The following is a 25,202-nucleotide window of genomic DNA, read 5'->3' as shown; positions in this document are numbered from 1 at the left end:
TTGGTAGATGGCTCTCGCGAATATTACCGAATCAAACACGAAATTATACATATGACACATTTGACATAATGCTTAAAATATAAATAAATAATAAATTATTGCCAGGTATTTCTAAATAATTCAATAGCGGTATTTTTCTTTTACTGTCAGTATTTTTCAATAAAAATACCAACTTCGAATCGGACTTATTACCATTTTGAGCAGCCGGCTTTCATTGCTTTGCAACCCTGGCACCAGACAGAGAAAAATTCGGGGAAAGGAAAGCATTTTTTGGGCCGCGCTTGTTGTGTTGGAAAAAATCGCAGAGAAGCCAGTTAATTGGAAGCAGCGGCGAGCGCTCGACGATAAGGTAACTCCGGGCAAGGACTATTCGGAATGGACTACCGCCAAATGAAGAACGACGCTTACGGCATTGGCCAGCGACGCGGAATGGGGAGCTCCAGCGGCGTTGGTGGTGGTGGAGGAGGCGGCGGCGGCGGAATGTATTCCTCAAACTACGGCGGAGGTGGTAGTGGCGCCAACTTCGGCGGAGGCGGCAATACCAGTGGCGGAGGAGGCTACGGCGGCGCTTCCGGTGGCGGAGGCTATGGCGTCAACCGGAATTCCAGTCCAGATGGTGGCAACTTCAGTCGCGGCGGTGGCAACTACAACAACAACAGCAACAGTGGCGGCAACAACAGCTACCCACGTTCCGGAGACGGAGATCGGAGCGGTTTCAATCCGAGCAGCAACCAGCGTTTCGGCGATAATTTCCAGGACAAATTTCGTGGCGGCCCGTCCTCCAATTTCGGCCAAGTGAACAGGGGACCATCCAATCCGAGCAGCGTAGCCCGCTTGCTGGAGGTGGAGAACCGTATGGACCGCAATACGGATGACAACTATCGAGGTCCCCAGTCGCAGGGAAGCGGCGATAGGTTTTTCAACGATGAACCCAGAAATCAGGGATCATTCGGTAATTTCGGTCCCAACGATGGAGTCCCATTTGGCGGCAACAATGCTCCCTCTTTTGGTGGAAATAATGGACCCGCTTATGGGGGCAATAGTGGACCTTCCTTTGCAGGAAGCGATGTCCCTTTTGGTGGAAACACTGGTCCTTCGTTTGGAGGAAACAATCAACGCAACTTCAACAATGACAATTTCCCAAATAGAGGTACTAACTTTGATGACCAGCGTTCCGGTTTCAATGATTCCTACGGTCGCGGCAGCTTTGGCCAGAACCCTGGAAACTTTGGGGACAACAATAGGGATATAGGAAACTTTAACAACCGCGGACCGGCTGGAGGAGGATCCGGAGGCCCAGGCTTTAATCCAAACTCTGGTGGCAACTTTGGCAACAATAATTCCGGAGGCGGCTTTAGCAACAACTTTGGCCAGAACTCTGGAAACTTTGGGGACAACAATAGGGATATAGGAAACTTTAACAACCGCGGACCGGCTGTCGGAGGATCCGGAGGGCCAGGCTTTAACCCGCACTCTGGGGGCAACTTTGGCAACAACAATTCTGGAGGCGGTTTTAGCAACAACATTAGTCGCACCTTCCAGGACTCTCGCAAGAACTGGAACAAATCACAATCCTCATCGTTCCCGAACTCTGGCTATCAATCGAACAGTGGTGGTAGTGGCGGCGGTGGTGGAAGAGGCGGCGGTGGTGGAAGAGGCGGCGGTGGTGGAGGAGGTGCCGGCGGCTCTGGATGGGAAGCTAGTCAGCGCGCCTTCAACTCGAAGCGCAATCAGCTGCAGAAGATGAATCTGAACAACGGCGGATCTGTTCGAAAGTCAGCTCCACAGCCAGCCGCCAAGGCGGTCCAGAACTTGCGCAACAATCCTCAGAAGGCTGAAATCGTTAAAAGCGCGGGCTCGCCCACTCTGACCAACAACAAGCCCGCCAACCTGCGTCCGGGCAATGCGACCGGAGTACAAAAAAAGGTGCCCGTTGCAGCACCAAATCAGTATAAAGTCAATAACTTAACACCCAATTCGAGTACGGTTGCGATCACCAACAAGAAGCCACCGGTGGCTGCACCAGCCGTGAGGACCAGACCGCAGGCAAACAGGACAGGACCACAGGGACTAAGAACTGGACCACAGGGATTAAGAACTGGACCTCAGGGCTTGAGAACTGGACCACAGGGATTGAGATCTGGACCACAGGGTTTGAGAGCTGGACCACAGCTGCAGAAGTCGGGACCACTGGCACCTAGGACTGGCCAGCAGGCAGTGAAAGGTGGACCACAAGGAGGCAAACCAGCAGGAGTGCCCAATAGGCCACCAAATGCTCCTGGATTGCCCGTCCCAATTAGTAAGATTTCGTTCTATTTAGTAAGCTTGCATTACCAAACTTTCTTCAAACTATTCATTTAGTAGAGTTTTGCGAATAGTTCCTAATATGTTATGCATTGCAGGTCAGAAGCGAGTTGCCCCACCTCCACCGCTGGAAACGGAGGCTGCCTCCAAGTCGGTCAAGAAATGGCGACGCGTGGCACGCAAGCGCGGTTTCCTTATTGGCGGATTCAAGATTCCCTATCTCAACGATCAGCCGAAGAAGCTCCCACAGCCGGAGGCAGACTCATATGCATTGACCTTCTTCGAACAAACCTTCAATTACAGTACAAACCAGGACGCCACCGAGGAGGACTTCGTAGAGGCGGCCGTAGTGCTCAACGAAGATTCGGAAGACGAATCGGTGGCCGACGACGCCAAGTCGGCACGCAAGATTGCAAAGCGCAACAGGAAACGCATACGGTCCGATTGGGCACCGCTTAACGAATCGAAGAAATATAATGATTGGGGCAACTGGTGGAAGGACTACAAGAATGTTGGCGAGGAGATCGACCAGCAGCTGTTGGAGTGTGGCAACTTGAACCTCGAGCATTGCTTCCTACCCAATCTGCCCAAGCTCACCACAGAGCAGGTGGTTTGCGCTATCATAAAGTCGGCACACTTCGGTCTCGAGAAGAATGCCGACGTGCCGTACGACACAATGAAGACGATCTTTACGTTGATGAACCGCACCTTCCTGGATAACCTTACGGAGTTGAACATGGTGGAGATACAGGACATCATTCGCGGCATACCCAATGACCTGTGGGTTTACAAATTGCGCAGCATGGTCTTCCTGTGGGCCAAGTACAAGGCCATTACCAATTCCAAGTCCACCGCCGAGGACGACGTCAAGGATCAGCAGGCGATTGCGCGCGAATGGAAGAGTCCATGCTTCCACTGGCTGGCCAAACAGGCTTTCGACGAGCTTGTGGTAAGTTGGTAACATGGTCCTGCAGTCTTTTTCATATTAACTAACTCCGACCTCTTATAGGCAATCAGCGAAACCGAATGGAAAGACCATCGTACTGTCTTTCCCTCTATAGAGTAATGTAATTTGGAAACTAGACATCCCCTCCTTCTCAACAGCCGCACATGCGCTGGACCCATCAGAGGAGGGAACAGAGCGTAGGTTCTTCTTCAGCATTATTTTATGGATTGTACGAGTCTGCATCTAGTTGTATTAGAGACCTTAATTATTGCACACACGAAGAACCATCCTCCTGACTTTAAGATGTAGATTGTAATTATGTCGCAATGCTTTTACAAATAAATAACTTACCCAGAGGGGCGTCTCTTGCGCCCTGGGAAACAACTATAATACTGATCAGAGACGTTCTTCCTACTTGGAAGGTCGATAGCAATTATGTCTTGTATCTTCAAAACATGTATTTTGGCGAGATATAAACTCAAGTTCATAAAATCTATAAGTATACAAATGACGCTAGAAGAATCCTATTGATAAAGTAGATTGTAATTTGAATGAATAATAAATACATACCCAGCCCAGAAACTGCAACTTTCTCAGCAAAGGGTAAAAGAATTATTACTATATATGAAAATATTGAAAATGTGTAAAGTTCATATCTTGGATGAACTGGATTTCAATAAGCAGGAGATAAGATACAGTGGCTTAGGATGTCTTTAACAATTTTATTGCCAGCAACAGTGTTTCACAGTGTTCATGGGTGTCTTTAATTTCTAGGTTACAATAGATTTAAATCCAATTCAGACTGGCTTATATAAGCATGGTTTTTTTGGCGTGGAAACTAAGCGCCCAGCTGCTTGTAGAGGATAGGCACATAGTCGTCGTACTCCGCCTGGTAGAGGTTACCGGCAATGGGATTGCCTAGAGCGTACTTCTTGGCGAACTCGGCAATCTTGAAGCCACCGCGCCCATCTCCGCTGTTGTTGGGCAGCCTCTTCTCGTCGAATGTTAGCTTGCACCGCTGCTCGTAGATCAGAAAAACGTAGCGATGGAGTCCGGTGTCTGGTGGAGGACCGGATCCCACATAGGCGGAGAGAACCTCGCCCTTGGCGACATCTCCACCGGGTATGTTGCCCACCAGCCAATGGTGCCACTCCCTAAACTTGGGATCCTTGCGACTAGGCGCATCCGGGTCGGTCATGCAGAGGGTGTACAGCTTATTGGCGTCGGCCTCCCATTTTACGCACGGCTCATCCTTCACCTGGGTGGGGGTCAGGACCTGACCCGGCTTCACGACAATATCGCCGGGATATTCCACCACAGCCGTCTGCGCCGGTGCCTTGGCGATCACATCCGGAACTACACAGTGCTCCTCCATGGTTTTGCTTACTTTTTCGCAAGAATACTGCCGCTGAGATGCGATAAATGCAGATATTGGTTTCGGTTCCTTGGTTAGGATAGAATTGCTAAAAGTTTTCAGCGTTCTAATGGCGGCCGGAAAGTTGACAGCTGAATAATTGACATTCACAGCGGTTGATCGGTTGAAATCTTTTCTAAATCCATTTAAAGCGCAGCGATTGAGATTACGCAACACCCGGAGCCGCATACAAATCATCCTTATTGCTTAAGTAAACCAAATTGGATTAATTAAAAAACTGTTTATTGTTCTATTTGTCGACTGACAATCGATAAGTTGCGATTCACCTGCAAGCGTTACAGCTTTGTTATCGCTATCGATAGCAATGTGTGATTTTGAATTTCTATTCTACGAAAATATTTGCGCAGTCTACTTGAGAAAAGGAATTAAAGATAAGGCAGTGAATTATCATGGCTTGGGTGCCCACGTCACGTTTCGAGCACGAACTGAGGAAGAAAGAGGAATTCTCAGGAACCGTTCCCATTCATACCTATGAGCATTTGGAAGCCCGCGAAGATCTGCTTGGATATGGGACGCCGGGTGGAAAGGGCCGAGAGATTCGTCAAAGTCTGCAAATGATGGAGACGATTCAGAGAGTAGCTGGCACCAAGCCGCTGGGCGAGCACGCCACAATGGAGGACTGGGAGGACACCGCAACGGCGGAGAGGGAGGCGATTGCCATCACCCGGAGCTTCGGAAGACTGTCCGTTAGACAGGACTCACCGCCCCTCCAACCGCAAATAGCTTACGTGCGGTTGCTCAAAATGAAAGCCAGCGATTTCCTCTGATAACAGATCCGAGTTCTTCACGACACGGAAGATTCGTAGACCAAAGGATCTTCCGCCAGCGGAGAACAGTCCGGATAACTCAGCCGATGACTCATTTCACACGCTGAAAGTCTGAGCAACTGCATCTGCCTGAACGGATCGAAATATCCAGAAAGGACCAGCAATGGGAGAAACCCAGAATACACGGATACTTCATACTTCATACATTACATTGAGGCAAACCCAGTTGACCTGGATAAGAACAAGGAAAAGAGGAGGAAACAACGACCCAGACGTCACCAGCAACGCCAGGCTAACTAACAAAATTATAGAGTTAGTTAAATCCGACAATAGCCAATCTAACCTGAGCATATACTGAATAATTTAAACTCTTTTTTCTATTTTTTAATATCAGATTATGTGTTAAGTTAACACTACTAATATTCAAAAATACTCATTTTGGTCATATAAAAAAAATAAAACTACAATTACAAATCGTTTTCGTTAAGTCGTTTTTAATATATGTATGTAAGTGTAACCTAAACCTACGTACTTATGCTAGCGAGTGTATGAATAACAAGAGCGAAGGAACAATAGATGGGGATGATGAGATGAAAGTGATTGCAGGTGATATGCACAGATATTTGGACCAATGCTTCGTTTACGGAGTAAAGCAATCTTGTCTTCAGGTCGGCAGCTGCAAGGGATGCAACTAGACCTGGTAGCGCTGCTTGTGTCAGGCCTTCCGGAAGATGTCGCTGGATCCGTAGGACAAGCGCCGTTCCTTGGTATTGCTGGTGACCAGCACCTCCTCGTCGAACTGCGACACCCGCTGCATTTTCGGTCGCATCAGACCTCTCACATCATTCATCGATATATCAATATCTCTGAACGCGTTGAGCAGGAACACAGCTGTGATAACGATCAGGAAGCCGCACACATCGCCGAGGATATCGTCGAATCGCATGTGAGTGAACTCCTTGAAGAGGATGGCAGAGGCAGCTATCACCAGAGTGGTGAACATTACATAGTACACTGGAGTAACTATACTAGTATTGAATATATCCAGCGCCTTGTTTAGATAGTTCATCTGGATGGCTATGAAAGTGACGGTGACCAGGATCAGGAACCATGGCATCCATGTGAGGAAGACGTTGCCTCCATTATTCAGCGTCTGCCGTATGGCTAGGCCCAATGCCTTGCAGGACATCACAGTCAGAGATCCGATGCCGGAGCACAAGAAGATATAAACCACCACATTGGTGTGCCCATGGCGTGGCGCAATGAAGCAGGCCACAAACACCGTGGAGCCGACGATGCAGATCACGTACAGAATGAAAACCGGATCCAAAAGCATGTCAAATAGCAGCTGCAGATCCTCGATCTCCTTCTCTTTGGGCGAGTGAATCACAATGATGGTGGATCCCAGTATGCACAGAAAGCATCCGATCTTCCCCAGCAGGTTTAGTTTCTCGTTGAGGAATCTGGAGGCCATCACGGCTGAGATGATAACACTCAGCGCGCCCAACGGAGTGACCAATGAAGCGGGGGCAAAGGCGTAGGCCGCAAAGTTGGCCGCTTCTCCCACACCCACTGTAAGAAATAAGCAGAGCAAGTGAGTCATAAGGTCAGTGTGATAAGAGGTTCTGTTTTTCTGACAATATACCCTTGCAGGCGGTATTCTAATTTCGGGAGAAGCGCCGCAACTAGTCTTCGATTCTATAGATTAGGTAAGTTTATGTGTATAAATGGAAATAGTTGTTATCTCTCTGTGTTAAAGATTATTTGTTATATGTTTACAAATGCTCAACTTTGCGTTGTGCGTTGTAAGTAATCGACTATAGTATTTGCTGTTTTTAACTTTCAAAAATCGATCCGTCTTAATCAAAATTTGGGAAATTGGAAATATTTATATTACACAAATCAGCAACGGAAGTTTGTGATAGCAGGAAGGTGTTATTTTGTAACCTTTTTGGATATGAAACATATGGAAAAGTGTTTCTAGGGCTTTCCTCACTTAAGTATCTTGGTTTTGGAATTTCACATTATTATTATTACACATAGAACATACACTAGAAACTACACTAGAACACTAGAAAGTTCACACTGCAAGGGTATTCCGGAAACCGAGTGTTCTTTGTTTGGTTCTTCACTCACTTGTCAGAAGACCCGCCCACCAGATCCACTCCCTCAGATATCCGAATCCTCCGGCTGACGCCCGCACCTCGCCGTACTTGCTCAGCCGAATGAGTGCCTTCTTTTTAATGATGAAGCTGGAGCCGATGAAGAAGCAGGAGGAGATGGCCAGGCCAACGCCGATGTAGAAGTCCGTGTTGGACACCGCCTCCGCCATCGAAAGCGGAGCGGTGTCAGGCGATTGGTTGGCTTCGCCCGGGAGCATGCCCCCCACCGTCATCTGGGGCATCTGCAGTGATGAGGCTTCACCGTCGCTGTTCATTGCTAATCCGCTGCGTGATCCGCTCCTGCTTTTCGCACCAGGAAGTCTGAGTCACAAGCCAACAATGAATCTTTGGAGTGGCTGCATGCGGACAGCGGGTAAATACCGACCCTACCAACACTGCCAGTGATGGCAGCTCGGCTGACTGCATTTGCTAGCCAAAGTTAGCTATTATTAATCCGTTCACCATACAATTGTTATCTTTTTAGCTATTCCAAGATCTAGCTATTTTCGGCCAAGATCTGCCAGAGCTGGCGCCCAGTTGCCATTCACAACGAACGTTTCCACTCACAATGAAAACAAAACGTGCAACCGGTCAAAGAAATGCCGCCAAAGTCGAGCAGCAAGAAAAACCAGGTTACTTGGTACCACTGCGAGTCCTGCGGCGTCCACATTCCCTCGAAAGCGAGAGAAAACCACGAGGCCTTATGCTCCGCCATCAGCCAGGATGATGTTGGGCCCGATTCGGAGGCGGAGTATGTTCGAAGTGGAGCAATCTATACGAGAAGTCTTCAGCAGCGGAACTTCGAGGTGGAGTCCCTGAAGGATCTGTCCGCCAAGTATGCCAATATGCTAGTCTTCGTCTCCGATGGTGCGATGCAATTGGCACAGCTGCACATTGGACAACATGTGGTGCTGGAAGCGCCTTCGACGGCTGAGCAGCCGCTGGTTAGGATTGTGTGGCCCACATCGGAGCAATTCCTCACCACAGTATTTGTGAGCGAAAGGGGTACGTCTTTCACACTTTAAAAAGGGTTCTTATCACTAATGATCATACTTTTAATCAGATTTCAAACTCCACTGCACGCAACTGCGAGGAAAGCTACTGAAGATCTCTGCCTTGCACCCCAGTCGCCTCACTGCGGCTGCCAGCATTTCCCTAAAGCACGTGAACAACACAGAGGCTTCCCTGATGTCAGGACAACTAAAGGACGCCATTGCACTTCTCAAAAGAGACATGGTCAATAGGGTATTCTGCAAGGATAGTCTGATCCACATGAATTTCTTTAACAAATCGCTGACTTTTCGCCTGGAACGATGGCAGAGCACAGTGGAAGAGGCTCTTGCTGGTCTAAGTCTAGACTCCAAACCCTTGCAGTTCATCCAGATTACCAACGTTACTAAGGTCCAACTGATAACTGACGATGCAAATCGGCAGGAGGAGGAGAAGAAGATAAGTCACAGGATCACCAAATCCCAAATAGGCGGACTGGATAGGCAATTGCAACTGGTGGAGGAGAGTATGGAGTACGCTTTGGGCTTCCGGACGTTGCCTGCAGGTAAGTTTAACCCAAGACTCCACATTGAACCTATTTAATATTATTATATTTTAGGTCTTAGGGTTTCCCGTGGACTGCTTCTCTACGGCGCCACTGGCTGTGGCAAATCCATGGTGCTGGAAGCCATGTGTGCAGTGGCCGAGGAACGTAGCCAAGGACATGTCCAGCTTGTACGCATCAACAGCGGCGAAGTGTACAGCAAATTCCTGGGCGAAACGGAACAGAAACTTGGTGCTATTTTTGAGCGTGCCTACAATCATTATCCGCAGCCAACGTTGCTGCTGATTGAGGATGTCCATAACTTGTGTCCCAAGCAAGAGAGCAGCGATCTTGTCAAGCGCGTCTCATTGGCCTTCCTATCCCTGCTGGATCAGCTAAGCACTCCCAGCCAGCTAAAGGGAAGCAAAACATTCGTCCTGGCCACAAGTTCTCAGATTGATGCCCTGCATCCGAGCATTCGGCGAGCTGGTCGATTGGACAATGAAGTGGAGTTGGGTGCACCCAGCTCCCAGGGCAGGATGGAAATTCTACGATGCCTCATCCAGTCGGTGGAGCATCAGCTGAGTGATGAGGAAGTGGAGCATGTAGCATCTATTACCCATGGCTACGTGGGAGCAGACTTATCAAATCTCGTTTACGCTGCCATGCTGCAGGCGCAACCGAATCCTCTACAGATGCCGCACCTACAGGCTGCTCTGACCCGCATTAAACCATCGGCGATGCGTGAAGTTCTCATCGAGTGTCCCAATGTGCAGTGGTCCGACATTGGCGGTCAATCCGAGCTCCGTTTGGCGATGCAGCAGGCCATCGAGTGGCCACTGCTGCATGCGGAAAAGTTCCAACGCCTGGGTATTAAGCCACCCAGGGGTATTCTCATGTTTGGACCGCCAGGCTGCTCGAAAACCATGATTGCCAAGGCCCTGGCCACCGAGAGCAAGCTTAATTTCCTCTCCATCAAGGGACCAGAGCTCTTTTCCATGTGGGTGGGCGAATCGGAGCGAGCAGTGCGTGAGGTCTTCCGCAAGGCTCGCCAGGTAGCACCCGCCATAGTTTTCTTCGACGAAATCGACGCCATCGGTGGCGAGCGTTCGGAGGGCGATGGATCCAGCTCTGGTTCGTCCGTCAAAGAACGCGTCCTCACCCAACTGCTCACCGAACTGGATGGCGTGGAGGCCCTGCAAAATGTCACCATAGTAGCTGCAACCAATCGTCCAGATATGATCGACAAGGCGCTGCTTCGTCCAGGCCGAATTGATCGAATTCTCTACGTGGGACTACCGCAATGTGAAGCACGTAGGGAGATCTTAAAGATCAAACTGCGTGCCATGCCGATATCGAACGATGTGGACATGGAGAAGTTGGTGCAGCTGACAGAGGGATATTCCGGTGCAGAAATACAAGCCGTATGCCATGAGGCTGCCCTGAGAGCCCTGGAGCAGAGCTTCGAAGCGGAGGATGTCAAGTGGACGGACTTCGAGCACGCCTTGAAGGCGGTGCCTCCGAGGACCAGTCCTGAGTTGTTAAAACTCTACGAAGATTACCTTAAACGGAAGTAGATTTAGCAACTCAGGGGAGCCTAGACTTTATAACTATTTTTAGACTAATTGTGATGAATCCGCAAAAGAATGACGATAAGATTACCAAAAGCAAATCTGCTTAATTTGTTTAAACAAATTAACATGTTATTACCATTACCATGTTATCTCCAAAATCTCTTCACTGGATCAGCCTTCGAATCAAAGTGCTTATTGTAAAATAAAACCAATTAGAGGTCGACTTTGGTGTTTAGACAGTTCTAAAATTCTAATTTAGTGCCTGCAGATTAGACTATAAAGATAAGATGGCGAAAGCAGACCTATCGTTGATAACTTGAATGCTCTATTTTTAACCTCCAAATTCAAAGAGTATCATTCTCTCGATCGTGAATATCAAGAGCAAACGTTGAGCTTTAAACAAATTTCCAATTAATGCGTCACTTAATTGCCAATAAACTGATGTGGAACAACCGAAGAAAATTGATTTTTATTGCTGTGTGATAAATCAGCTTACTCGGCAATTAGTGAAATAAAACTTATTTAAAATTTACAACTTTCAGTGCTTCGTGATCTGTAACCCAATCCATAAATGTGTCAAATTGTAATTAAAGAAATGCTCCAAGTTAATTGAATGTAGATAAATGTACATTTCACGGTCTTTTGAGGTCATACTCGTACAGTAGCGGTCATAAGTATATGAAGTATTCAATTTTGTAAGAAACACCAAAATCAATATTAGGTTATGTTTTTAGTGAACTTGGCCGCATGATTTAAACATTTGTATGTATGTGTGTAAATATATTTAACAATAAACGAATTTTATGGTCTAACAGTAGCTAAAATTAATTGTTTTACGAATTTTCAATAATTTGCTTATAAGTTCATATATTTGTATAACTTTTCCAACTACTTTTGAAATAACAAAGTATTTAATATGAAATATGTTCTATGTAAGGTTTTTATTCTAAAAATATTACTATAGGTTGATTCCTATACATATGATAGTTTTTTTTTTAATATATTAAATATATATATATATATATATATTTTGTGATATTAAAGTTATGTAATCTTTTAAAATCCTGTAATATGCCTATCATTTTGTTTTTTGCGGTTTAATGCTGATAGTTCTTGAACGACTTAAGCTCTCACCTGATTCAAGTTTTCCGGTTGTTGTGGGTGAATACTGCTGGCCACCACTGTAGTCGCTTTGGCGGAGAGCGATGGGCCACCAGGCGCTCTTGATTCGCGCGATCAGTTGCCGGCTGGCGTTCGTCGCGTTGGTTACGACACTAATCAATTGGCGAAACCTCTGTCGCCGGACTGGAGATTGGTGATTGGAGCTTGGAGTTTCGAGTTTCCATGCGAATACCATAGCCCCCACCTGGTATCGCAATTTACGACATGAGGAGCTGGCTGAAGATCTCGCTGCTGCTGTGCACGTTTGGCTTTTTCCGGGAGTTTCGACCTTCGGAGCCGTACGTCTCGGAGTACCTGGCCTCGGATTATGGCAACCTGACCACGGATCAGATCTACCAAGATGTGTATCCCTTCGGCACGTACTCGGTGCTGGCCCAGCTGGTCATTGTGTTCCTCATCACAGATCTGGTGAGGTACAAACCGGTTATCGTGCTGTCGGCACTGGCTGGCATTACCCTCTTCTCCATGCTTATCTGGACGGAGAGCGTGGGAATGCTGCAGGTGGCCCAAGTGTTTTTTGGCACCTTCACGGCCGCTGAGGTGGCCTACTACACGTACATGTACGCCAAGGTCAACAAAGAGCAGTATCAGGTGGTCACGGGGCACACGCGAGCTGCCATCCTGAGCGGCAAGTTCCTCGGCGGTCTGTTTGCCCAGATTTTGGTGTCCACCGATAGCATGGATTACCGGCAGCTGCACTACCTCTCGCTGGCCACGCAGCTGATCTCACTGGCCGTGTCCCTGTTCCTGCCCAGTGTGCCGCGTAGCCTCTACTTCTATGCGGATTCCGAGAAGATTAACACTGCCGGCGGAGAAGTGACCGCACCGCAGTTCTCTTTCGTCAACGCCTGCCGCTTGCTGTGGTACCACCTCGTCAGTTCCTACTCCAATCCCGTGGTGCTGCAGTGGAGTATGTGGTGGGCATTGGCCACCTGTGGTCAAGTTCAAGTAAGTTGGGCGCTTATTGCAAGAAGTTAATTGTGTAATCAACTAACGATGTTAAATCCTCCAGGTGATCTCCTACATTCAGTTCCTGTGGAAAGAGGTGGCTCCGGATAACCTCAGCGTTTACAATGGCGGAGTGGAGGCCGTGGCCACGCTGCTGGGTGCGATTGGAGCCATTCTGGCGGGCCTGCTGAACTCCAATAAGCGACGGGGATCGTATATGATGGGCATATCCATCTGTGCCGCCGCCCTGGGCGCCCTGCTCATCTATGTCGCCAAGACGCAGGAGATCTGGGTGGCCTACGTGAACTATGTGCTTTTCTGCGCCGTATTCTTCTTCATCATCACGGTGGCGGGTGCCGTGGTGGCCGAGAATCTGGTGGAGGACAGCTTCGGCTTGATCTTCGGTATTAATACGTTGGTGGGTCTGATCCTGCAGACCATTCTGACCGTTGCGGTTGTGGAGCGAGTTGGATTCGCTCTGGAGCCGCGGGATCAGTACGTGGTTTACGGTAGCTACTTTGTGGTCTTGGGTGGGATGTCCATAATTGGGTCTATCTGCGTGAAACTGTTTTGCAGGACCAACAAGTCGAGTGCGGAAAATGTGGTTTCTTTAACATAAGATAATGTAGGATTTTACATAAATCAAAACAGGACGAAATGTGCAAGCTTGTAAATACAGGACTTCTTGTAAAGCATATATTTATATATATATATTTAATATAATATAATATATATAATATATAATATATATTTAATATAATATAATATACATATATAATATATAATATATATTTAATATAATATAATATATATAATATATAATATATATTTAATGCTTTTTTAATCAGTAATAGGAACCTATTTTATTTATTCAAACATTGAAACAACATAGTATATAAAAAATTTCATCGTTTAAATTAAATTAAAATAAAATAGTACAAATTAAAAGTTAATAAATTTGTAGAACAAAGAATTTGCTTTCCCTAAAAGTAAACTTTACAGAAATAGACATAAATGAAAGTTTAAGAAACTTTTAAACTAATAAATTGAAAGGCTTTTAATATTTTTTGATATCTACACCAAATACTGAAACATTTAATATTTATCTAACACATTACTTAACATTTGTACTAAGGAGCTTATTGCAGTAGCAGATCCATCTCCTCCGCATTCGAGGACATGAGATCGCGCTCCAAACTGGTGGTGGCTGCAGTCGCCTGGTTCAAGAACAAATCGAAATCGTAGCCATCATTTTGGGCAGCAATGGAGTCCTTTTGGTTGCTAATGGTCTGCGGATTGGAGAGCAGATCCACATCGTACAGACCCAGTTCCTTGAGCAGCGTCTCGTTCTCGCTGGTGGATTGGAAGGTGGACGAATCAACGGATGCCTTGGCCGCCTCCACATTTATAATTGCCGCCGGCTGTTCGACAGCCTCGAAGCCGCAATCGACTTGAGAAGGAGTGGAATGTGGATGATTGTTGGCCTCGATTTCATCATCGTCCAACTCCTGCGGCTTCAGAGTGCTCGACTTGTACTGGAAGTCCGTCTCCTTGAAGTCCACTTCGATGGGAAAGAGCGGTGGCAGCGAGTCCAGTCGATCCACCAAACTCCTGTGAAGTTCGGCCAAACTTTCAAGCAGACTTCGCAGCTGCTTGTTGAGATCCATGGCATGTTTGCATTCCAGCAGCTCCATCTTCTCGAGAACATCGGTGCGCAGCTTGGCGAACTTGCTGCGTGCATCCTGGCGACATCGCAGTATCAATCGGTACTCATAGTTGCCCGTTTCGACGCGATAAAGTGGCTCCTGCATGGCAGCAAAGCCATGCTCCTCATCGTCCATCTCCTTGACCTTCAGGCAGTACGAAAGATATGTGAACTTGGCATCCGCATAGCGACGCACCGTGAGCTTGGTGTCCGGAATGGCTTTATTCAGATACGTTCCTAGATCGGCCAGCACTGGCTTTATCTGTTTGATGATGCCCAAGCCATCCTTCTCCAAGGTCCGATGGAACTCGCCGAACGTTCGAAACGCCTCCGATGCCCGCTGTTGCGGTTCATGGACCGATATTTGGGTGAAGCAATCGCCAAAGGACTTATACGTCTGCAGGAGATCGTAGTAGGCCTTGAGCATCCGGCGAGCATGCTCCACGAGTCCCTTGTACATCAGTTCAGTGCCCTCGAGCTCCTCCAGTCGCTTGACCAGCGAATCATTGCACAGTATGGCGCGGGATAGACCCAGCGTATCCGCCGTATTGCTCGACAAATTGTCCACAATCCGATGCTTCAGCTTCTTGAGGATGATGTCCAGTGTCTTGCCCTGCTCGGGATCGGCGTGCAGCTTGTTGTAATGGATCACCACCTCGTCGGTGGCCGTCTGGATCATCTTGGCCACCTCCACCTTCGTCTTGCCCTTCACGCTCACCGAGTTCACAGCCAACAGTTCATCTCCGGATTGCAGGGATCCCTCACGAGCAGCTGGAGTTCCATCGAAGATCTAGAGTTCACAAGATGTGGCATTTATAGCATTACATTTTTTTGGAAAGCTATTGTTTATAGTTGGTAAGTCATAGCTGGTTCGAAACGTAAACATTTTTAAAAAACCAAGCAAATAGTACTCATAACCTTAAGTTTCAAAATTATCGTTTAAGATTAGTCCTTCGCAACTGAAACCGATTGGGTTAGCCAAATTATGACCATCGCCAACTGGTTTAATTGGTCCGTTACGGATTTAAGCAATGAGTCCCATGCGAGACCCAAGTTGATTCCGGGATTCGACCAGTTGGATAAGAGGCTGCAGGCGGCGCTTCAGGAGCGGGACTTGCAAAAGCATCAGCGCAAGCGTAAACAGGCAGGTGGTGGCCAAAGCCAGGCAAAGCCCAAGAAGCTCAGAAAACAGACACCACGGGTATGCAAATTCCAGAAGGTTTACAGCGAGAAACGCAAGGAGCTAAAACGGGAGGCCAACATGCTAAGTAATGCGTTCCAGTTCCGGAGCAGACCTGTGCCCGATTTCGAGCGATCTCATCGTCGTTTGGAAAGGCGCAGGCTGTACCTGAACTCTCTGCAAACGGTGACGAAGCCCCTGTGCCCTGGCACCCTGACCACGTCCATGGTCGCTTTAAACAAGCGGCTAAAGAAGCAAAGGCAGTGCCGTAAGGCATCCGACTTTATTCCCCGAATCAATCCAGGTTCGTCCATGGACTACCTCAACCGGCAGCCCTTTACGCCGCTTGTCAAGTCCTCCTTTACCCATCCAAAACCTTTTCATCTCCATACGTCGGAGCGAGCTCTGCGCCGCCAAATGTATGACGAGAGGAAAAGGATACGGATGGATCGGCGTTTGGAGCAGCAGACCCTCGATTGGTATGCGCGGGAAAGGAGCGAGTTCTTCAAACTACGCAAAATGACAAATTTCAAGGCTACGCCGAATCCCTGGAAACAAACTAGGGTCGCCGCTAGAAAAGATTCGCAGGGAGCCTAGAAATGGGATTGTAAATTAAATTTGAAACTAAAGCTGAATGTGGCAGCACTAAGATCTTTGTGGGAATTTATGATTTCATGGTTTCCAGACTTACCTGCACGATATACAGACACGGACACATGGGTGCTCCACCTCCAATGCTGATGCCAATCAGGTTGCTCTGATCCTTCGTGATGACGACAGCATTCGTGCTGACAGTCATGCCCCTGCATAAAGGTTGGTAAAAAGTTAAGACATTGAAATATAGTTTGAAGCGTGATCTACGCGTGCTATATGATTTGAAGTATATATGCTTATGTGCGGGTGATTCCATATCAGTTTTCCATACGTACTCACATCGATTGGTGCGTTTTTCTAATTAGCCATGTTACCAGTTCTAGCAAGGCCATTGGATCATTATCAAGTTTGGCTAGGACTGTTGGGGAAAACTGTTGATCGGGGCAGTTTATTCTAAGGCATTGTGATACTAACGATTTCGAAGGATGGGACTTGGAAAGCCAAAGGACACCTCGAATTCAATATAGTTTGTATACTAGCTAGCCTAAGTATAAGCATCTAAGGCTCTACAAAGGAAATTCACATCTGTCCTTTTTCGGTGGAATTAATAAACTAAATAAACAACAATTTTGTTAGTTCTAGTTCTGTAGTTCTTACTAAACAACAAAAGGTTATAGTACTGTGGTCGCTCTTTAAAAAGTAAATAATTATACAAAAACTAAGCAATTGAATTAAAATTTAAATGTAAAATACAGAAGTGTGTTTGTTACCATTTATATAAATACACCAATTTGTGAACTTAAAATAATAAAATCAATGACAAAATCAAATTTAAGCTAATTTTGTGGAAACTACAGGATATAGTCTATAAAATCCATAACTTTGAAAACAGAGCTGCCACAGAAAATACTATGGAAACGATTCCGGGTCAACGGAGTTGACTTACAGACGGTCTAACTCATACTTCTGCCTACTGGCGGACTCGATGCCGAACCTGTCCCCGGAAGCGGAATCGCAGGAGAATCCCGCCGGGGAGCAGAGCATAACGGTGGCCTCGTTGGGAGCGACGGAGCCGGAGGAATGCTCCTGCTGCTCCAAGTGTTCCTTGGGCTGCCGGACAGCCTGAGCACCATCCCCATCCAACTGGATGAGCAGCGGTTCAGGCCTGATTCCAACAATATGTTTCAATTTGGTGGCGATTATTGATTTTTAACAGACACTTTTCGACAACATCGCAACAGATTGTTGTGCGTAACTAGAGCTGGGCGAAGGTGTTGCAGCAATTAATTGCTTTCAATGGCCACTTACATCTTATCCTCCTCGAAGAAGAAGTCATCTTCCGTGTCCGTCAGCATTTTGCGTGATAAGAAAATAAATTTTTGTTTATTTTGGCCACTTGAAGCTCCGCCAACTGTCATCGGCGATAGGTAACTGATTTGAAAACTATCGCATCGCGTTGCGAATGGCAAACTTTATTAGTAAACTTGAACATTCCCACGGAGTAACCATGAACACTTGTTGCCTTGGAAACGCTGAGGATAAACGTAAACAAAAGATGATGGACTGGGCCGAAGAACTCAAGATGACCATAAGAAAGGTGAGAAACCCCGTTTAAATAGATGCAAATTGAAGTTTCGATGTATTTGCCACCCTAGACGACGGCCAGAAAGGGTCGGCGCTCCAAGAGTCGCGATGTTCTGAAGGAGGAGGATGTCCAGGCGGCTGGGGGCTCCAAGGACATTTCCATCGACATCACGCTGAATGTCCAGGCGGGCACCCCACCCACCACCTCGGACACGGCCACCTCGTCCACATACAACAACGAATTCGAGTCACATCGACCACCCATTCGTCGCATTTCGGGTGGCTGGGCGGATTCCGGACTCAAGGGATTAAAGTGGGTATGATAACCGTCGATATAGGTACATTACTGACTGCTCTATATCTTTCTAGGTCCAAGAAAAACTCCTTTGATGAGTGAGTATAGAACAAGTTTATCACAATAACTTCACATTCCACCGACTGTTATAATAATAAAATTTCTTTTAGTGAGCGCTTTAGGAAAACGAAGTCGTCTACAAATTCCATACCAACGGATGACATCCCCGTCATCCCAGACATGGATGATGTCAAGGACGAAATCATGCTCAATGAGATTATAGAACCGCCAACGTAAGCCGAAGCTGCTTAATTTCTCTTCACTACGATAATAAGTTGTAATTTTCAGTATTGGCACTTCACGATCTGCTGTTTTGAAGGAGGCCAATTCCGATTTGCTCTCCCAGTACGCCTTTTCCGCTGTGGATGGCTTTGATCTCTCAATCCTCACCGATTGCCTGGTTCCACAGGAGAGCCTCAACGAGAAGGACGATCTCTGGCAGTGGGACAAACTGTTCACCGAGGTCACGGCTGAAATCCATTCGGATAAAGTGCCCAATATGGGCATGAAGATAGGACCCGATGTGATTCCACCCACACAATACACTTAGTGTGCTTTAGCACAATATCAGTGCAATACAAATGCTCAATAATTTAAGCGAATACAAATACATTTCTTGCCTTAAATGATCACAAAATATATACACTACAGAGATACTCAATTAAATTGCTCATATGTAATCTCTATAACCCTATTGGATGGCTCTGCCGACTCCATCGAAAGCCTTTTCCTTGTGATCCGCTGCATTAGCACGGGATTCGTAGTTGCATATGGTTACGCCATGGTAATGCGCTTCTGTGAACTCTCCTCGAAGACCTTTGAATAGCGACTAGGTTTTAGTTGGTAATTAAAGACAGATTGCTGTGAACTTACCTATATAGTAAATGCGCGTGATGTCTTCTCCGAAATTGCTGGGAAAGTAGAGCGAGAGATGGTGCACGGAGGAGAAGGTGACCACTTTGGGAGAGTACTCGATTTCTCCACGAGCATCGCGGGTCAGGTGGAACTCCTGGTCGGGCTTTGCTCTGGCATCATCAAAGGTCATCCTGGGTCGATTCTTGAAGCTGAAAGGTAAGATGCATGATTAATTTTATTCAAGGTTTATAGTATTTAAGGCCACGGATCCGCCTTGACTCCTCTTCCTTACATTTTGACCATGTTTGGATGGGAGTCATCATTGGCCCCACTTATAATGATTCCCTTGAGCTTGATGTTGCCGGTGAAGGGAATGTTGAAGAGAAGCTCTTCATCCGCATCGCTCTCCACGTACTTGGACAGATCCTGGCGCTTCTCGTACGGCTTGAAGACACTTTTTCCCTGGCCATCCGTCTCCTCGTTCAGGCACTCCACATTGTCCAGATCAATTTTGGTGTACAAGCTGTACTCGATGCCCATTTCCAAGGCGTGGTCCACGTCCGAAGCCTCGTGGCTGCAGCCGCCGTGATCGTGAGAGTGTCCGTGCGGCATTATTTCTATTTTAAATTCAAAAATCTAACAAAATTTCAATGTAAATAAAGCAGCCGAGTCACAACGCAAGTACGTTCACACTGACTTGCCATTCACACGGAATGATGTTATCGATACCGATAAGTTGGCGGTATATTTGAGCTCAGCGAGTGCGGCCACACTTTCCTTAACATTTCGCAGCAACGTGTTCTGTGTAAATCGCTGTGAATTTATTGTGGAATAACTGTGTTTTGTTAAAAAACTAAACTTAACCCTACAATGGCGCCCAAGGCAACAGCGGTAAACATCAAGCCCACGGCCAAGGCCTTCAAGGACAAGTCCAAGCCCACCGATGTGCGTTTGTCCAACATCCAGGCGGCCAAAGGTGAGAAAAAGCGAGGATATTACCATAATTACGCACATTTGTGTATAAAAATGTTGGCGTATGTGCTATTTATTGAGCTAAGGACCAAGTTGATTGAATTCCGACCAGTGCTGCATCAGGATTTCCGGCCAAATGGCCTATTGAAAAAGCAGTTGGATGCCGGCTGTCTGGAAACTTCTTAGGCGGAAGAAGAAGAAGAGCGCGCATTACTCATGTGATGAATTGAAACAACCTAAAAATTGAGGTTTTTCAATACCCTATTACTAATACCAATTTGACTGCTACAAGGATTTTATTGTTTATCTTTTTCACATTGTAGTTGTTTTTTAATTAACCCACAAGACACCATGTGTCTTTTTGCATGTGTGTCTGTAAATTAGTCATGCTGCTGTGTAAACCTAACCACATGAACTCCACTTGAGTTAACGGAATATTAAAATACATATATAACTTATTGGAATAATTCTGTTTTCCAGCCGTTTCCGATGCCATCCGCACCAGTTTGGGCCCCCGCGGCATGGACAAGATGATCCAGGCAGGTAACGGTGAGGTGTCCATCACCAACGATGGCGCCACCATCCTGAAGCAGATGAACGTGCTGCACCCTGCCGCCAAGATGCTGGTGGAGCTGTCGCGTGCTCAGGATGTGGCCGCTGGTGACGGCACCACCTCTGTGGTTGTCATTGCCGGCGCTCTGCTTGAGGCCTGCGAGAAGTTGCTACAGAAGGGTCTGCATCCCACGGCCATCTCGGACTCGTTCCAGCGCTGCTCGAACAAGGCCGTCGAGATCCTGAAACAGATGTCCACGCCCATCGAGCTGGACGACCGCGAGACACTGATCAAGAGCGCATCCACTTCGCTGAACTCCAAGGTGGTGTCGCAGCAGAGCAGTCTGCTGGCTCCCATTGCCGTGGATGCTGTGCTTAAGGTCACGGATCCCGGCAAGGAGACCTCTGTGGATCTCAAGAACATCAAGGTCATCTCCAGTCTGGGTGGCACCGTTGAGGACACCGAGCTGGTCGATGGATTGGTCTTCACCTGCCGCTCTGCCGGATCCAACGCTCCCAAGCGCATCGAGAAGGCCAAGATCGGTCTTATCCAGTTCTGCATTTCGGCCCCCAAGACCGATGTGAGTTCAACGCAATGATCCTAATAATTCATTGTCTTTAATAATTCATGCTGAAATTGCAGATGGATCACAATGTGATTGTGTCGGACTACGCTGCCATGGATCGTGTGCTCAAGGAGGAGCGTTCATACATCCTGAACATTGTCAAGCAGATCAAGAAGTCCGGATGCAATGTTCTTCTCGTTCAGAAGTCTATCCTGCGGTAGGTTTAGCTCACTTGTTATTTGTCCACTTTGTGCTGATAGTTGTCCACTTATCTAGCGATGCCGTCTCTGATCTGGCTCAGCACTTCCTGGACAAGATCAAGTGCTTGGTCGTTAAGGATGTGGAGCGCGAGGATATTGAGTTCGTGTGCAAGACCCTGCACTGCCGACCGATCGCTTCGCTGGATCACTTCACAGCCGAGAACCTGTCCAGTGCCGATCTGGTCGAGGAGGTGGCCAGTGGCACCAACAAGTTTGTGAAGATCACCGGGATCCAGAACATGGGACGCACTATCTCGATCATCTGCCGCGGATCCAACAAGCTGGTGCTCGAGGAGGCTGCTCGCTCCCTGCACGATGCCCTCTGTGTCGTCCGTTGCCTGGTGAAGCTGCGCGCCCAGATTGTCGGCGGTGGTGCGCCGGAGATTGAGATGGCCCTGCAGCTGGCCGCATTGGCACAAACAGTTGAGGGTGTGGATGCGTATTGCTTCCGTGCATTTGCCGATGCTTTGGAGGTGATTCCCTCGACTCTGGCTGAGAACGCCGGCTTGAATCCCATTGCCACCGTCACGGAGCTGCGCAACCGCCACGCTCAGGGTGAAAAGAACGCCGGTATTAATGTGCGCAAGGGCGCCATCACAGACATTTTCGCGGAGAACGTGGTGCAGCCGCTGCTGGTCAGTATTTCGTCGATCACCCTGGCCACGGAGACGATTCGATCGATCTTGAAGATCGACGATATTGTAAGTTAAATACAAATGAATGAAATTATTTAAATGATTGCTAATCACTGTCCTAATTTATTCACAGGTCAACACCTTCAGTTAAGCAGTGTGATCCGGATTTTTCGGTCGTCTGTCTCTGATCAAAATCAATCTTCACGCAAATTCATCTAAAGTCTCACATCTTATGCCCATTATGCGGTTGCGCATTAAATTTTGAATAAAATTCACATATACACTACGCCTCACCAGCTTAACATGTATTTAAAAAAGAAAACTAAATGATTAAATACTTCGCTAACACAACCTACATGAAAACTTGATTTTAATTACTTTCTATTCTGAGATTTAAAATGTTTATAAAATTGGTTAATTGTTAGGAAAATGTTATTTAGGAAGTTCATACTTATTATCTAAAGATTTATTAGATCATGTAGAATTCCTTAAGATTAAAAGCTGATAACTTTTGTGGTAACTATTATTATTTGTAAAATAGTAAAAATCATAAGGCATATTTTCTTAGAAAGAATAGCCTGATTTCTAGGATTTTATCACAGCCTAAAAGTTTATCAACTAACTGAAACCTTATCTAGTGAGCGAGCCCATTTTTCTTGTTTTTAGCCACCGCCTTGGGTTTCAAAGGGATGGCTGAACCCCAACCATTTTGGGGCTCCTTTTTGTCCTGGGCGTGTAAATAAAAATCACTTGATGCGATTTTTATGATGTGCGTTAAATGATTAAACCACTTGAACTGGTTTCAAATTGTCAAAAAGGGCAGACTTAGGGGTTGGGTTGCGAAAGGGTCTTTATCCTTTTGTTTTCTTAGCCCCATTTTGGTAGTTGATGCGGGTGGGGTTTTCGCTTGGGTGTGATTAGACGGGGACTATCTATCGTGTCCGGAAACTTTCGGCGCGTGTAAGTTAATTAAATGTGTAAACATGTCAAAGGGATCGAGTTCACCAGCCCACTATCATCCACCACCCATCTAGGTGATGGCCAAGATGGTGTTGATTTCGGATCACGCCCCTGATTGGCTTTGATTTTTCTTTTTTAGCCCGTCCAATAAAAGCTATTCCGCTAATTGGCTGCTAAAAAGTTTTAGGGGTTGGTTTTCCATCAGTTTTCCGGGTGACGCATGCAAATTTTCCATTTTAAAGTTTATTTGCGCAGCAGCCATTGATTTGGGTTTCCATTTTGACTTGCAGGGGGTGGAAAAGTCAGAGGTCTTTTTTTGCATTTACTTTTAAGGTGAAGCGTATGTTCTAAATATATTTTTGATTACATAGGATCATTATAAAATCAATTTTGTAATCCTAATTCTATAAAAATCGCATTAAATAGTATGTGCAATTTTTCTAAGCTATTTCAAGTACTCATCTTAAGCCTGAATTTTATTCACTTAAAAAATGAAGGGTATCAACTGATTCGATTTGAACAGCTTCCCTCTTAGTTATTTATTTTATTTTCGCTACTTTTATATTTTTTAGCTATTTGCTCGACTGTCTTGAGGCATTGTCGTTTCACGTCCTCGTTCCCATTTGTTTCTTGAGCAAATATTGAATTTGCGCTTTTTTCCCGAGCTATTTGCTCGTAGAGAGCCAGTGGCCCACACTTTTGAAACTTTTTATTTCGGGCGCTTTTCCTTTGTTTCGCCTGTTTGCTTAATTTTTGTATGCGATTTTCTTCATCTGCTTTTTGCTCATTTCATATTTTCATTGTAATTCAATTGTGTTTTCCCCGCGTTTGTTGCTGTTGTTGTTTTTTGCCCAAATGTTTGCACAAGTCTTACGTTCTCCAGTCGGGCGAAAAGTGCGCAAAGGGGTGTGTATGTCCTGTGTGTCCTTGTTACATTTCTTTGCGCCAGACGAATTGAAATTCAAAGCAACGAATTGTCAGCCAGTCACGCAGAAATTTAACATATGTTCGCCATATAATTTGCGAGCACTTTTCAACCGAAATTACCAGTGTCTGTCATATCTCAGATCTCGAGTATCTGACAGATACAAAGGAAACAAAGGATGCTAAAAAAATATGCCATGAATCAAGTAAATAAAGAAATAGGTTGTTAGGTTTAGTAGTGTATTTAGCGGTATAAAAGTTACATGTATATTAACTTCTTATAACTTTCATAATTTGTATCTCAAAGTGCCTGTTCTTATAAATTGTATCTCGTTTTCTTTCTCCATGAATTGAAAAATCTATTTGTATTTAAAAAAAATAGTTATTTTTATGGTCTTATACATCAAGTATTTATTTAGTGGTCCAAAAATTTAACAGCTCAGTTTAGCGAAATACTTCCATCTAGTTCATGCCACTCAAGGAGGCAAGAATAGAAATGCCAGAGCAAAAGCATAAAGGAAACTTAATTTTCGTTAGTCCTGCCAAGTGGCAAGTGATTAATGATGGCAGCACAGCGACAATATTATGAAAACGCATTCGAAAATTTCATTAAATTGTTATAAATGAATCGGGCGAAACGGGAATGAAGCATATTCCGGCGAGAAAATTCAATTTGCAAATGCGGCAAATATTTGAACGTCCGTTGAAAGGAAAGGAAATCAAATCGATCAAATGAAAGCCGAATGAAATCTCGACCGGACGATCTGCAACCACCGGGGGAATCCCCCGAAATAATAGCCCACGGGGCTTATCAACCCACTTGGACCAGCCCAGGCTTAGGGCACTTTGAATATGACCAATGCAATTGAAGTTTTCCCCCCATTGAAAACCGAAATTGCTGAAAGCCATTTTGCGTCCGATGCCATTCTTCTTTACATTTTGGCCATGTGGAATGGACGGACGTCGTCTGCACTGGACTGATAACATTCAAAGAGACCCAAGCCCCCGAGCTTCGCAAAATTCGAGTGCCCGCCAATTAAGTGTGAGTGCTGGAATCGATGGGCTTTTCCTTTTGGCCTCCGTTTGATGTGTGCTCGAGTGTGTGTGTGGGCGATTGGCCTGCAAATTAAATGGGGTAAGCATTCTGGTCGAGATTTCACTTCTGGGCAGATTAAAAATTTATTCGCAACTCTGGCCAGCTGCAGGCA

At 46.2% G+C, this 25,202-nt stretch overlaps 11 protein-coding genes across 14 annotated transcripts; 7 read left to right on the top strand and 4 right to left on the bottom strand.

Moving 5' to 3' along the window:
* Positions 1 to 218: 218 nt before the first annotated feature.
* Positions 219 to 3,646, top strand: LOC6617771 (uncharacterized transmembrane protein DDB_G0289901). 2 transcript variants are annotated; one of them, XM_032715183.1, is made up of 4 exons: positions 219 to 1,252; positions 1,412 to 2,299; positions 2,403 to 3,253; positions 3,314 to 3,646. In XM_032715183.1, exons 1-4 carry the CDS (start codon positions 376 to 378, stop codon positions 3,368 to 3,370), a joined length of 2,673 nt encoding a protein of 890 aa, XP_032571074.1. In that variant the 5' UTR covers positions 219 to 375; the 3' UTR covers positions 3,371 to 3,646. The 2 variants fall into 2 exon arrangements, with proteins under 2 accessions (XP_032571074.1, XP_032571069.1); XM_032715178.1 differs by having other exon boundaries at positions 219 to 2,299.
* Positions 3,647 to 3,952: 306 nt separating this feature from the next.
* On the bottom strand, positions 3,953 to 4,922 carry LOC6617770 (protein D3). Its single transcript, XM_002042046.2, has one exon. It carries the CDS (start codon positions 4,860 to 4,862, stop codon positions 4,089 to 4,091), a length of 774 nt encoding a protein of 257 aa, XP_002042082.2. The 5' UTR covers positions 4,863 to 4,922; the 3' UTR covers positions 3,953 to 4,088.
* An 83-nt stretch (positions 4,923 to 5,005) lies between these two features.
* On the top strand, positions 5,006 to 5,931 carry LOC6617769. Its single transcript, XM_002042045.2, is given in 4 exon segments — positions 5,006 to 5,402; positions 5,405 to 5,458; positions 5,461 to 5,553; positions 5,556 to 5,931. Coding segments are annotated over 4 exon segments (672 nt in total). The 5' UTR covers positions 5,006 to 5,074; the 3' UTR covers positions 5,753 to 5,931.
* On the bottom strand, positions 5,927 to 7,961 carry LOC6617768 (magnesium transporter NIPA2). The gene is made up of 2 exons (XM_002042044.2): positions 7,589 to 7,961; positions 5,927 to 7,024 (listed from the first exon to the last, which is right to left on the bottom strand). The coding sequence occupies exons 1-2, from the start codon at positions 7,887 to 7,889 to the stop codon at positions 6,168 to 6,170; spliced, it is 1,158 nt and encodes a 385-aa protein (XP_002042080.1). The 5' UTR covers positions 7,890 to 7,961; the 3' UTR covers positions 5,927 to 6,167.
* A 216-nt stretch (positions 7,962 to 8,177) lies between these two features.
* LOC6617767 (ATPase family protein 2 homolog) lies at positions 8,178 to 11,546 on the top strand. The gene is made up of 3 exons (XM_002042043.2): positions 8,178 to 8,619; positions 8,678 to 9,169; positions 9,224 to 11,546. The coding sequence occupies exons 1-3, from the start codon at positions 8,214 to 8,216 to the stop codon at positions 10,723 to 10,725; spliced, it is 2,400 nt and encodes a 799-aa protein (XP_002042079.1). The 5' UTR covers positions 8,178 to 8,213; the 3' UTR covers positions 10,726 to 11,546.
* Positions 11,547 to 11,763: 217 nt separating this feature from the next.
* Positions 11,764 to 13,566, top strand: LOC6617766 (thiamine transporter 2). Its single transcript, XM_002042042.2, has 2 exons — positions 11,764 to 12,852; positions 12,917 to 13,566. Exons 1-2 carry the CDS (start codon positions 12,109 to 12,111, stop codon positions 13,469 to 13,471), a joined length of 1,299 nt encoding a protein of 432 aa, XP_002042078.1. The 5' UTR covers positions 11,764 to 12,108; the 3' UTR covers positions 13,472 to 13,566.
* A 328-nt stretch (positions 13,567 to 13,894) lies between these two features.
* Positions 13,895 to 17,768, bottom strand: LOC6617764 (PRKCA-binding protein). 3 transcript variants are annotated; one of them, XM_032727439.1, is made up of 4 exons: positions 17,640 to 17,768; positions 17,278 to 17,496; positions 16,429 to 16,540; positions 13,895 to 15,347 (listed from the first exon to the last, which is right to left on the bottom strand). In XM_032727439.1, exons 1-4 carry the CDS (start codon positions 17,747 to 17,749, stop codon positions 13,992 to 13,994), a joined length of 1,797 nt encoding a protein of 598 aa, XP_032583330.1. In that variant the 5' UTR covers positions 17,750 to 17,768; the 3' UTR covers positions 13,895 to 13,991. The 3 variants fall into 3 exon arrangements, with proteins under 3 accessions (XP_032583330.1, XP_032583334.1, XP_032583339.1); XM_032727443.1 differs by lacking the exon at positions 17,278 to 17,496 and having other exon boundaries at positions 17,640 to 17,766; XM_032727448.1 differs by lacking the exons at positions 17,278 to 17,496; positions 17,640 to 17,768 and adding an exon at positions 16,671 to 17,214.
* LOC6617765 lies at positions 15,463 to 16,388 on the top strand. Its single transcript, XM_002042041.2, has one exon. The coding sequence runs from the start codon at positions 15,543 to 15,545 to the stop codon at positions 16,332 to 16,334; it is 792 nt and encodes a 263-aa protein (XP_002042077.1). The 5' UTR covers positions 15,463 to 15,542; the 3' UTR covers positions 16,335 to 16,388.
* Positions 17,769 to 17,817: 49 nt separating the features above from the next.
* Positions 17,818 to 18,936, top strand: LOC6617762 (intraflagellar transport protein 43 homolog). Its single transcript, XM_032727463.1, has 5 exons — positions 17,818 to 17,928; positions 17,987 to 18,228; positions 18,285 to 18,308; positions 18,381 to 18,503; positions 18,559 to 18,936. Exons 1-5 carry the CDS (start codon positions 17,839 to 17,841, stop codon positions 18,818 to 18,820), a joined length of 741 nt encoding a protein of 246 aa, XP_032583354.1. The 5' UTR covers positions 17,818 to 17,838; the 3' UTR covers positions 18,821 to 18,936.
* Positions 18,863 to 19,819, bottom strand: LOC6617761 (PITH domain-containing protein CG6153). The gene is made up of 3 exons (XM_002042037.2): positions 19,418 to 19,819; positions 19,144 to 19,334; positions 18,863 to 19,086 (listed from the first exon to the last, which is right to left on the bottom strand). The coding sequence occupies exons 1-3, from the start codon at positions 19,735 to 19,737 to the stop codon at positions 18,962 to 18,964; spliced, it is 636 nt and encodes a 211-aa protein (XP_002042073.1). The 5' UTR covers positions 19,738 to 19,819; the 3' UTR covers positions 18,863 to 18,961.
* Positions 19,820 to 19,888: 69 nt separating this feature from the next.
* LOC6617760 (T-complex protein 1 subunit delta) lies at positions 19,889 to 22,465 on the top strand. Its single transcript, XM_002042036.2, has 5 exons — positions 19,889 to 20,101; positions 20,578 to 21,230; positions 21,293 to 21,432; positions 21,492 to 22,176; positions 22,244 to 22,465. The coding sequence occupies exons 1-5, from the start codon at positions 19,996 to 19,998 to the stop codon at positions 22,259 to 22,261; spliced, it is 1,602 nt and encodes a 533-aa protein (XP_002042072.1). The 5' UTR covers positions 19,889 to 19,995; the 3' UTR covers positions 22,262 to 22,465.
* Positions 22,466 to 25,202: the final 2,737 nt, after the last annotated feature.

Source organism: Drosophila sechellia, chromosome 2L (assembly GCF_004382195.2).
Source record: "Drosophila sechellia strain sech25 chromosome 2L, ASM438219v1, whole genome shotgun sequence".
Classification (NCBI taxonomy): domain Eukaryota; kingdom Metazoa; phylum Arthropoda; class Insecta; order Diptera; family Drosophilidae; genus Drosophila; species Drosophila sechellia.
Note: the sequence above shows the minus strand (reverse complement) of the source record. Positions and strands in the feature narration are given on the sequence as shown.